Source organism: Sparus aurata, chromosome 10 (genome assembly GCF_900880675.1).
Source record: "Sparus aurata chromosome 10, fSpaAur1.1, whole genome shotgun sequence".
Lineage (NCBI taxonomy): Eukaryota > Metazoa > Chordata > Actinopteri > Spariformes > Sparidae > Sparus > Sparus aurata.
The window spans coordinates 26,064,798-26,077,749 of NC_044196.1; the positions used below are offsets into that span (position 1 = coordinate 26,064,798).

At 42.0% G+C, this 12,952-nt stretch overlaps 1 protein-coding gene and 1 long non-coding RNA gene across 10 annotated transcripts in view; one reads left to right on the plus strand and one right to left on the minus strand.

Moving 5' to 3' along the window:
• Positions 1–1,586: 1,586 nt before the first annotated feature.
• The window catches only part of nrxn2b (neurexin 2b), a 661,557-nt gene continuing 650,191 nt past the window's right edge, over positions 1,587–12,952 (minus strand). For 5 of the 9 annotated variants that reach the window (XM_030429944.1, XM_030429948.1, XM_030429946.1 and 2 more), the window contains one exon: positions 3,820–4,712. In XM_030429944.1, coding sequence (XP_030285804.1) covers positions 3,820–4,712 — 893 coding nt within the window. Of the gene's footprint in view, positions 4,713–12,952 lie in introns of all 9 variants that reach the window. The other 4 variants (XM_030429949.1, XM_030429947.1, XM_030429945.1 and 1 more) reach the window with 2 other exon arrangements.
• The window catches only part of LOC115589189 (uncharacterized), a 32,578-nt gene continuing 29,300 nt past the window's right edge, over positions 9,675–12,952 (plus strand). Inside the window, exons 1-2 of the long non-coding RNA XR_003985491.1 lie at positions 9,675–10,846; positions 11,150–11,332. This is a non-coding gene — a long non-coding RNA (uncharacterized LOC115589189). The remainder of the gene's footprint in view (positions 10,847–11,149; positions 11,333–12,952) is intronic.

Consider the following 12,952-nt stretch of genomic DNA (forward strand, 5'->3'; position numbering starts at 1 on the left):
CGGTCTGTTTACTGGTGGATTACAAAGGACACTGTTGGACATTTAATCATCAAGATAACAACAAGACCGTAAATGTGAGTAACTGAGACTGGCACAGTGGACATAACTTCTCTCTGTGGATTTTCGAGCTGCTTCATGTATGAATGCTGCCTATGAAGTTGCGCGGGATGGTGCCATGGAAAAGTTGTTCACATGTCAGTTTGGACACTACAAAGTGGTCTCACCAAAAGTAAGCTTGAACTTTCATTGCATTTAAGAGACGTACCTCTGCCAGGCTAAAAGGTGGTCACTATAGTTAACCCGGAGAGTAACCAAGATTAGACTATTACAGAGAGCGCATGTGTTTGGCAGATCAGCAATTATCTTCAGTCTAATGCATTAATAATGTTGTATGTTGAAAAACAACCATATCATTGTCATAATTTACAAATCAAACTTTGCTTGCATGCATTTTGAGCCCTCTATTTTTATATTAATATAGTCTGAGTTTGAAAATCATAAGTACTGCAAGTCAATCACCACTATAACATTGGAGCACTTACCTTGGCTTTTGTCTTTCAAAACAGTCTTAAACAAAAGTAAAGCTGCCGTGACTGCATGCTGTCTTGATTGGAGAGGTGTTAAGGACTTGTACTTGAGGTGTATTATTACTCTTCAAAGTTTGAGACATCAGCATGTAGTCATTTTTTTGACATTCTGTAAAACATCTTCATCAAACTGATTGGCTACTTGTGCTGATTTGTTCTGTCCCTGTGGGAAAAGTATTATGATCTTAGAGCAGTGGAGAAGGCTCAAATGTAACTGATGACAGTTTTTGCATGTGAATTTCCAAAAGAACATGTGTGTGATATGTTTAAACAGCAGGAATATTTGGAATAGTTATATTTTAGGGGTTGGAATTTGTTTAGTCAGTAGGATCAAAATGAGATGTGATCTGTTGTTCAAATTGTGGCACTTGAAGCATGTTGCTTTGAATAGATAACAAAATGGCAAGAAAAGTGTAATTTAATAATGTAATGTGTTTAGATATTTATAGATGTTGCTTCACTGTCAACCCACAACGAAGCATCACCTATTTAATTACACCTCTGACTTAACATCCTCAGCATGTGTGTATATATAGAGAAGTCACACCTTGGAAGCTCATAAAATCAAAACATCTGATTATAAAGTAGCTGCAGGTCTGACTAAAGCACAGTGAAAAATGTTTTGCCAGGATGACCTGGTTGGCCTGGTGATTCTCTATTTTTCTTTGTTTCAATTAAAAGTAACAGAGTCTCTTATTGTGTTCAATACATGAATAGCAACCAGCCTGCTACCTCTTTGGTGGGGTAAGTGATTACTTAAAATTCCCCTTAGCACTAATACAGGCAAAGCTTTGAAGAGTCCCATCGTATTCTGTCATCATACCTTAATCTGCATTACCAAGTTAGACAAATTCTGACAATGTGGGCCTCCACACAAAGTCCCTGGATTATTTTACAATATCAAAGTGTGATAGTTTTCAGGGGTTCTTAAGTAACTGGGTGAAATCAAAATAGACTGAGATACAAGGAGACGATAAAGAGACCACAAGACACAGGGAGTAAGAAGTATATAACCAAGTGTATTCCCTCTGTTAATGTACACATATTTAGAGTCATCTCACTGGAACACTTTACAATAACATTTAGAAAGAACAGGAAGATACTGGGAGGAGTATGTTTGGAATGAAGAAAGAGAAACCTGACGAACGTGGCAGGAGGGTAAGTCGATGGAGCCTGTCAAATGAAATGGCTGCCATCTTGTCTCCAGCCATATAGACAGAAATAGATATAAAACAAATAAAAAATAAAACATGGAAGATGAATAGAGCCTGCTGTCTCCATATTGTATGGGGACATACAACCTACCATACAGAGTAAAAAGGAATAAATGCAGGACAAAGAATAGACTGAGGATGACAGATGGAGGATGGGAAAGGAGAGGAACTTTCCTCCCTTGAAAAAAGGAGAATGAGTGGTTTCATGATCAGAACCCAATCACATTTGATCGATTTACCAAAAGAAAAGACATAGAAATTTCAGTTTCCCAGAATCATAGTCATTTTTTTCTCCAAACAGGAATGATAGTAGGGAAAACACATTTCTCTTAGTAATGGGATGAGAGTCAAATATTTAGACATTTCACAAACTTTTTTCAGGATTTTTCTTTTCTTTTCATGGTACAGTTGTCTTTTTTTTAATAGAGTTGAGAAAATTGGAATACTAGAGTTCTGTTGTACATCTTCCAGGGAACTGCCGTTCACCTTTTTATTTGTGTGCTCTTCCCACAAAGTTTGCTTTTGCCCATTGGCTGCCATCAGTCCAGTCAGGCTCGAGAGGGATGAAAGACACAGTCGCTTTTTCAGCTGCAAGGTATCTCTCTCCACAGTGGAACTCCAGCAAGAATGAATTCAGAATTTCCCTAAAATGTCTCTCATTTCTCCAGAGAAAAAACTCAAATAAAATAAAAGAGAAGAGGGAACCAAAGTGACTGAGTCTTGCAGCAAGGCATTGCATCAGCCGTACTGTTCGTGAGGGGGTGGGGTCTGGGAACGGGGGTTTGGGCGGTGAAACTGTTTTGACGTCAAAAATCCTAAAGTCCGTCTTCGCTGCACATGATCAGCGTACTCTCGCTTTTCCACTCGCTCACGCTTTAGGTCCATAGGTTTCTGCAACGTCTATACATATATTTATAATTATATAGAACAGAGTCCATCTTGTTTGCTGGAGGTTTTTTTCTGTTTTTCGGTTATTAGTAAGGACGTGACGCAGTTTCTCTGCTGGCCCACTGGGGGTGCCTCGGAGCCCCAGAAACACATGACACAGATCTGCTGGAACAAAGGACGACCAAGGGGGTTTGGCCTCGACAAGTTTTTGGCAGCTAAACGTACAAGTTAGCATCCATTAGGTTGGAGCGGTGGTATCTCACATAGTTGCTACGTTTAACATTGTTATGATCATCAATCATCGTCATATTTTTTGTTTTTTAAACTCCACAGAAAGAAAAACAGTTTTTATCTCTTTTTCGTAAATGAATACTACATGCTTGAAACACGGCAGAGTTTACGTTGCATCAGCTGCTAAGCACCGTAGACAAGGAGAGAAACAGAGTGCCCGAGCCAATGAGAGGAAGAGAGAGAGAGTTCTGACGAGAGGTGAGAGATGTCCAAAACTTACAGAGGTTGGAGAGCTGGATTTGACAGTATGCCTGTAAGCTGGCAGTATATTGATTTTACAGAGGGATGTCAAGTTGCTAATTCAAGCCTAGTTGGAAAATAATATGTTGATATTGGCTAAGGCGACTGCCTAGACCACAAGCTCGCCTCAAAATAAGGTACAGACCTTGACACAAATACTGATGGTGGCGCTTTTTACAGTACTCAAGATATTAAATAACCTGTCATGGGCTAATCCATAAATCACTGTTGTATCAGTACATTGCACACTGTTGTTGGCACAGTATGTGTTGAGATCTGAGGTGTAATAGCCTTTCCTTAAATCCACACGATGGTTAACATTTATTAAGAAGTCAGATCAATCAAAGCTGAAAGGTGTTGACGAAGCCATGAAGTCACCTTGCCATCTTATTTTGCTCCCTCCCTCTGATTAGACTGGAATTGGTACCATGTTATGGCCACCTTACAATACTGGCTGTTATATTAATTGCCCTATAAGTTATGTTTGACGTTTTCCATATACTGCTTTTTCTCTCTCTCTCTCTCTCTCTTTCTCTCTCGTCTCTTTCCTTCTCTAAGTGCCTCTGCTATCTGTCTCTGTGTGTCACGGCGGTGCGCCCTCAGACGTAGTACTCTTTGTCTTTGTTCTTCTTGTTCTTAGTGACCGTCTTGGCAGTGCTGGGCTGTTTCTCCTTCACAAGGGCTCCATTGCTCTGTGTGGCTGAGTTGCTAATGTAGTTGCGGCTCTGGTCCACCTGGTAGGAGCCCTCATCGCGGTTGCGGTACTTGTACATGGCGTAGAGCAGGATGAGGATACAGAGGGCTGCGGCAGCCACAATACCCACCACCATTCCTGTGGTGCTGCTGGACTGCTGCACCTCAACTGCGCCTGGGAGCCCTCCCTCTGGAGATGTGGGATCTGGAGTGGGAACATGGGGGAAATTTGGGGGGTAAGTTATTCCTGGGACTCTGCGGTGGCCCGGGTCTGACGAGGGGTGGGCCGGCGGCAGCAGCACCTGGTCCCGGGTGTTCATTTTCCCAGCTGGGATTTTGTTGTTGCTACTGCTGCTGCCGCCGGCGGGTGGCTTGATGCGCGGGCTGAGCTGGTCGGGGTTGGCTGTGGGGGTGGAGGAGAGAGGTGGACGGTGGGAGTTGGGGATGCGGGAGAAATGGTGGTCTCGGGGGTTCTGGACCCCTCCTTCGGCGGCTGGGGGAGGTGGGAGGACAGTCCTGTCGGTGACCAGGGGGGAGTTTTTGTAATAGTCCTCGTCATCCGACTCGGTCATCTCCCCCGAGCCGTACGCCGACACCTCGATGGGCTCCTCACAGTCCTCCTGGTCCAAGGGGCAGGGGGGCCGGCCGTTGGGCAAGGGGAGGGACTCTTTGGTGGTTTCGAGGAGGGTCAGGAAAGGGCGGTAGGTTGTGGGGGGTGGGGGAATTACTGGGTAGCGTGTGGCGATGGATGGGGGGTCTAGGGAGTCCACCGTAATTATGGGCAACACTAATTCACCTCCTAGGACAAGAAAGAGACAACGAAGGAAAAGAGTGTTAGAGACCACCTGAGAGAGAGACCACCTCCAGATGAACAGAAGAAAAACAGTTCAAATGAATACAGCAACACCAGTATTAGAACAGCACTAAAACTTAACATGAGGTTAGTTCTAGAAGTTTATTTAGTCTCTTCTATTGTTAATATACTGACTAACACTGAACTAAATACAAATGTAAGAAAATACTGTATCCTGACTGTTCTGACCTATCTCCCTATACTGCATAGACCTACATGTTATATCACTAATACAAGATAAAAGTAGACTACAAATTACACTGAACAACCTAACATCTATTGTACTACACAGCCTATCCTTCACTGCTAACTTTCTAGTCTTACCTAAGTTTACTACACTAACGCTCAGATGTTTCTGCTGTGATTGGTTAAATAAGATAGCAAACCACGAGGTTCAAGGTCACTTACATCAACAAATTGGCCGCATGATTTTTGCATGAAAAAAAAAATTACAAAAAGAAAGCTGTGTAAGATTGTTCTCGGATAGTGATAAACAACTTCCCCAACCCTTCTTTACCTCCTCTCCTCTTTTGTTTCTTTACTGGGTGAAAAATAATCATAATATAAAGAAATATATTGTTGAATTATTCATTTAGGTTTTTTTTTTTCAGAATTCTCATGAAGAATGGGCTCAATCCCATTCCCCCCTTTGGGCATGGTGGTTTCTATGGCTCATTTCTAATTAGTTTAATCTGTATGCAGGCCCTCAGGAGCTGCTGTGGGAAACTGATGCCCCTAATTTCTAACCCAAACTCTCAGTACACACTACAGTACACTGAGAGACATTATTAAACACTGCAGCTCCCCTTCTCTCTCATGAGTCCCTGATGCCCACTTCCCTCCCAAACACCACACATAAACATGGGGCAATGATGTTCTCCTTAAACAGATACCAACTCAAGTGAACACTTAAAATATCATCTTAATGAGCCAGAATTCAAAAGCTTTGGTTATGTAATCTGATTTCAGCCCACTGTGAAATGAACACCCAAATTCAATCAAGCTTATTGGGTGTATGATAATAGCATTTGTTAAAAGTTGCATTCATTCAGGAGGAATCAGCTGGAAACCCAGCTGGTGTAAAAGGTTAAACATATTGGATGTATGTTAACAGAACATGGCAGAATATCAGTAACAGTCTGTTTATACACTATATTTTACTTCATAACAACTTTCTACTCAGTCTGGCAAATGTGTCAAGGGTCACAGTCAAGGAAACATTTGAAGAACATGGCAGCTGGGATTAGATCATGGCACATCTTGAAGGGGGGGAGAAACAAGGGAAGGTAACAGCAAAACATGACCAAAGAAATGCCAACATCACCAGCATAAAATCATGACTCTGGCTCTTTGTTTTATTTGATGAGGTAAATCAGAGTGACTCAGAGGGGGGAGGGGGTTGGATCAGGCAGTTTCAGGGATGATGGAGGAAGTGTAAAGAGGGTTGCTGGGATTGGATCAATTCCCTCTGTGGCTTTGATTCAGTTTAAACACTCAAGCACCCCCAAAGCCCCAAGCCCCCCAAACCTTGTTAGTTAAACAACCATACATTTTCACTCAAAGAATAGCAAAAGCTTTGTTACAAAGGGTGATGGCATTGCATTAACAAAGCCACTAAACATGTCAGCATTATAACAACACACTTGAGAGAAACAGGCCTTGAAATGAAGCAAAATGTGAGAGCTGTAAAGGAAAAATACTTAGTGATTCTTCAACCGTGCTTCTAACTTCTTATTGCTGTACCAGTGCTGGAAAGGCTAGTTTCCATGGCAATGCTCAAGTTATTTCTCTCCATTATATTTTCTTTCTGTGTTTGAGGGCTGGGTTTCACCTTGAAGGCTGAGAGGACAGCAGAGCATGGTGGCACATTTGAGGAACAAAGACGCTGCCGAACCGAGTAGGATTTTTGCAAGTTTAGTGCTTTGTTTTTTTTTTTGTTTTTTTTTTACTTTTTCTCTTCTCTGTGACTTTGACATGTCATTTCACTGAACCAGTTCCGGGGACCTCAGAGATAGCTCCTCAGACATCCAGGATGTCAATGGGACGCCGGTGCCGCTATCTTTGATTCGCCATCTGTCTGCATGGTAGAGATGCTGCAAGTGCAATTTCAAGCTCTATACCCTCTGCTCGCAATGCAGCCCACCAATTACTGCAGAGGTTCCTTCACTCACTGTGTGCCCCACTTATAGTACATGTGGCTGACACTGCAAGTGGATGGTCCTGTTATAGTAAACTCTGAATCGACTTCACTATTCTGTCAAAAACCTTCATGTAGAACAATGCTTAAAAAGGTTAATTTAGACATTCAAGAGGCAAATAGAAATACTGTAGAAGAATATAAAGGATTGTTCCACCAAATTACTTGCTGCGCTCTGTTGTATTCTGCTAGCGTAGCACACTGCTGCGTAGTAGAGCCTAAGCCCGGAGGCAGTATATCATCACCCAATATGAGTGTCAGGCAGTGGATAACCCTAGAAGAATAATGAACCTCAGCCCTCATACACAGAGCGAGCCACATCTCTGCAGTTATCAAGTGACCCATCTTTTCATTTCCTGTTGTGTGACCCAAGCCTATAGCACCCATACTTTAAACCAATCAAGTTCAATTGTCTCTCACCCCCTTCTCCACGACTGCAACTTCCTCTCACTGTATGCAGCTCTGATAGTTCAGTTGACGCCCACAGGCAGGTTGCTGACAGGCTGAGAGAACTGACTTGAGTTAATGCGTATGTTCATAGATGTGCTCTCCCGCTGAAGGCTGCCAAGAACCGCAGACTGATGCCAAACCAGAGGAGACTCGTGACCGATTTGTAACATAGTCATTTTATTTGACATCAAAACCCCCTCACTCTGGATCGACTCACCTCACAGTTCAGTCAGCAGTGTTTGAACCAAAACCAGGACCGACTGAGACCAGTTCTGATGCAAACAGTGCTGAAAAATACAAGATTTCAGTGTGTGGGTGTCTCTTTCTCTATCATTGTAACGCCGTCATTTACGTATCAAAGCGAGGGAGACTCAGAGACACTCAGCCTGATTGATTGAGTTTGACTCCATTGATTTGAACAGCTGAGGCAGTGGAACCACGTTTAGGCCGCATGATGAAATTACCTCTTTATCTTGCCCACACGTCACTCCCCACCGCTGGCAGCATGAGTCATCCCCCCCTTCTATTTACTCAAAATAAGAGCAGGGCAGATAGATACCGATGCATCTATGTTGGCCTCCTAATAAACATCGTTACTCTGCCGATCACGTCGGCCCGCTCACATCCATTTGAAATATTTAGAGCAAAAAGGTTGTTTGGAGTTTGAGTATTCTATAATTCAGCTTTGATTAGGCCGCAGATGGAAAATCCAACAGCGTGTCCGAGCATAATATATTCCCTGTGCTTGCTTTTAAATCAAGCACCAATAGGTACAATTACGGCAAAATAATCTGTGCAAACAGGAGGAAAAAAAAACCTGTTTCTTCATACTTGTGTCTCCATAAGCTGTTTACAACTGCTGCGTTTTTGTGATGCCGCTCTCAGCCGAGTGAGCGTGATTTATTCTGACACCAAGGGATGATGCTCAGCTCATATCGTGTCTCACTGAGTCACATATTGGCTACAGTCAAAGTCACCTCACCGCAGCTCATCAGCACCTGGATCAAATCCATGAAGCTGGCTGGATATGTACTTCTCAACGACCTGGTGTTTCCACCTCTCTGTGGTATAAATCGCTGATATGCGCAGAAAAAATCACAATCTACCACTGCAACACCTCCCAGATTTTGCTTTGGGCATGTTAATTACCCACGTCATGGTCTCTAGATCTTGTTTTTTTGTGGAGTATATCTGATTCATCTCTTCATCTACATCTCGTTTCCACAGTATACACTTTCCTTCAAGTGTATCTGTTAAACTGCAAAACCAACCAGCTCTGGGAGAATATACCTAATAGAAAATTAAGTAAAAAGGAAATATTCAGGTTAGGTGGTTTAAAAAATCTTGAACCAGTATCTCTCCACCATGCTTCTGGAAAGAACTACGATATTTGTTCACAGCTTGAGGTGTGGGCAGAAAGACACCCTGCTGCGAAAACAATGGCATGAGGAAGAAAAGTGTCCATTATACATCCCCTACTTTCAATGAGATTTTGCAAACATGTATAGTTTGCAGCAAAAAACGCTTTATGATAAAATGCACCACTGATCAGCATCTGAATACTGAATAATGCAGTTCTCTGGTTTTTGTGCATTTACTGAGCACTTATGTATGCAATCATTTCTTTAGCGCCAACAAGCTATATTTAATCCTCATTGTTTCTACTCAAGTGAATCTCTGATGACAAAGCACATGGTGTACAGAAACTAACACAGTTTGATAGCAATCATAAATACATGGTGAAGATATTTATCTAAGTATCTATACATTTTTAATATTTATTGTTATTTATAGCCATTAATATTTGGTGAAGTAATTAAATGTTGATTAGTTCATGTAGGTCTTTTTCTTTCTTTATTATGAAATGGGTTATTAATGGTAAAAGATATGATATGAATTATTTAAACATTTAAGTAAAATCAATATATCACTTAAGTTGTTATTTAATTTTTATGTTCCATTTCATTTCAGTCCATGTTGAATGTGAAACACTTTGAATTGCCTTGTTGTTAAAATAAACTTGCCTTGCATTACAGCTCAATATGATCAGTAGTCTCTATCTGTTGTTATCCACGCATCTTATACATTTGTTGAAACATTTTTCCTCACAAACTGTAGCTAATTTTGTTCTTATTCTTTCAGATGGGACGTTATACTAACGTTGAGGTGCACTGTTAACAACTAAGATCATCCAGAGGACGCTGGTTCAAGCCTCTACATTGCCAAACATCTTATCTGTGAAACCCGCGTGAGAAACCCGGGGCTGTTTACTTGTGGAGGACAGCTAGCTACAAGAGATCAATAAAGTATCACACTGACAAATAAATGACACCCAAACCGATCGAGCAGGGTGGGTTTTGATCCCAGGTGAGCTCTGAGTCACACCGGGTGAGTGGCTCAGTGCTCTGGGTCATCCCTCATCTATCACCCAATCTCTTGGTTTCACTCTTCAGCCCAAAAAGAACACTTGCAGGTTGCCTCTATAGTGTCTGATGAATTATTGAGGAGCTTCTCAAAGCTCTGATCTTGTCAGAGTAAAACTGATATAGAGCCTACAACATCCTGGGACTGATAAGTAACTCAGTATGCGAGAGAGGGAAACTGAGGTCGTGCTGAGGTAGAGAAGAGACAGAAAATGAAATATGGAGATAAAATGAAAGAGATTTAATGAGCAGGGCTGTTTGGAGAAAGAGACGTTTGTATCATATCTTCTCTAATTGCCTGATACTGTGAATACAATTAGTGTCCATAAATGATTTTATCAAGCATGTCTGTTAAATGAGTGTTCATGCGGATGTACAAATATCATTTTTAGGGTCTTTCCACGGCGTCACTCTATCCCCGTTTCATGTTTCATCTCTGTAATCCAGGTCCCACCACCCTCTCTTATCACTCGGCTGACAGAGGCTCATTAACAACGGTAGAGGATCCAAACCAAGAGCTTTAATTGGGTGATTTAATTAAGGCTCCCTAACAAAGTCAAAGTTTAATTAGGCTGGTGGGAAAGGCAGGAATTGTACACAGGAATTTCACTCTCGCTCACTCTCTCGATTTTGCCTCATTTCCCTTCTCCCTCACGAGCTCTCTTTTTCCCTCTCTCCTCTCCCCCATTTCTCTCTCTATTGCTTTGAGCGCAGAGGAACGTGACACAAATCTCAATGAGGGTCAGTCCTTCTCAACGCAGTCCTTCCAGCTCTTTCCCGCTCATCTCCTCTGGTGTTTTTTCCCCTGCGCCCTGTGCTTTATCTATTTTGCTTCTGCTCTGAGCTCGTCGGCGAGTGGACGACCGTGGCTCCCCCGCGATTCACTGTCTGAGCTGCTCACATCGAGGGTCATCATTTAACACCAGACGGCCAAAGCTCCTGGATGAAACGCAACTGTAAGAAAACAAGTTGCGTGCCTTGGATTGAGAGTTGTAGTACTCCAGCTGCAGGTAAACACATCTGTAAAGTAGATCCACTGGCTGTGTGTGCTGTTAGAAGGAGTCGTATTGATCCCCATGAATTCACAGCATTCATATCTCGCTCAGCTTAATCTAAAATCCACAGCTGTGCTTAACATTATTTTCTCCTTCCTGAAGGCAGTTCAATAACACCAAGCTGCATTCTCAAATGTAATTGAAAACACTGGGAAATCGGTCCTATCATACAATGACTGCAGGCCTGTGTTTGTGGAGCAGTGATGGAGAGGGGGCATGTTTCGCGGACAATGTTGATTCTTCTCTCCTTGTCCGCAGTTTTCACCGAGGCTTATCCGACCCCGCTGGCTCGCCCCTCTGGAACTCTTGTGGCATCTGGAAGGTGCGATACGGAGCACGTGCGTGTGCGCGCGGGCATGTTTGTTGTTTCTCAGGAGGGCCGTTTGTGGAGAGAAAACTTTACACCCACAGAGTGAGAGAGACAAGCGTCTGTCTGGAAAGGTGAGCATGTCTGCCACTATGTGTGTGTTTGTGTGGGCTTGAGAGAGAGAGGGAGAGAGAGAGAGCGAGAGAGTGTGTTGCGTTTCCCCATGGGAGATTATGCCTGGGCATAGCATCCACCGAAAAACTCTCATTTCTCCTTTTGATAAGAAAGGAATTGAGTCTCTATTTCGGTCCCAACCACCTACAGAGGAAACCGCAGGAGAATGCTACACTCGAGTTTCTCAGCACAGGTTCAGATCACTTTCTGCTCGCACAAACACACAGTTTGCTATAATCTCCTGCCATTTACAGTCCGACATATATTCTATTCCACACTAATCCCCGATCCCTGAAAAACTTTAAAAAGAAAAATCCAGCCTCGGAAAGTGAAGTATTTTTCACACAGACATTATGTTGATTCTGACTCTTTTGTTAATCATTTTTGTTCAATGTTTTTCATTGTTGACTGAAGGTTTGCTCTACCCTCAGGATGTTAAGAAAGATTCCAAGCAATCTGGCCTTTAAGTGTATTTAATTTTACATTTACTTTTTTTTATTTTGTTATTTACATGTTTTTCTGTTTTGTAAAAGCTTGAAACAAAACCATAATAAACAGTATATACTCACCAGCCTTTTTTTTTTTTAGAATTTTGAGATTGGTCTGAGGAGCTCTAGGGGTAAGATGAATGAAGGGTGCTTATATGCCAGAAAGAATGCAATTTAAGCATACTTTAGACCAGATGTATGCATGGTGTCCCAAACAGAGCTGAGCATGACATGAAGCCAATTGTTTACTTAATTGTTCAGTCATCTCTTATCTCTTAATAACATACCAAGCGTAATTTTAAAGCGATATCCCTCTCATGTGTCTCCTATAACACATTCAAATATTTTTTGAGGACTCATCCTCATCTATAGGGCGCACACATCAAATGTAATTCTTGGTGACAAGCTAACCCTGGCCATCATTTTAAAGAGCACTGAAAGTCCAGAAGAACGTGACTGAGGTTTGATTTGAATCATTTCTGCCTCATCTTCCTCTTCCTCCTGAAGTCGTCATCCTCAACTCTTTACCGCGCCACAGCCACATCGTGCTTTATTTACTAAATCACACCGACTTTTACTTGATCCAGTCAATTCTTATGGATTTGATTTGAATCTCTCTTGTAATTTAACCCTGCCCACAACTTCGATCAGTGCTTGAGAATTGGCGAATGAAAAATAAGTTGAGGGGTTCAAGGTACAAGTAAACATTTGCTTAGTTATTTTATTGAAGGTATTTGATTAATTGAAACGGTGTCCTAGTAGCAAAATCAGTCGCATATTAATTAAGATTCTTACGTTTGAGCTTTGTTGTTATAAACAGGGTTACATAAGAATGATTTCCACTGTTTGAATCCCTAGAAGTTGGCAACACGAACAGCATGTGTACTGGCAGTGTTGTAGTGTTAGGTTCCATTGAGGCAATTGTCATTCCACCCACACCAGTCATCTAAATCTAAAACGCCGTTTGACAACAAAAATGTAGTCAGACAGGATCTTTAAAAATAAAATGTCATTAAATGTGGATCTGCGTATCTCTTGTGTCTCCTGGGTTTTGTAGACATAATAGTCATTTTTAATCACAATGCTTCACTG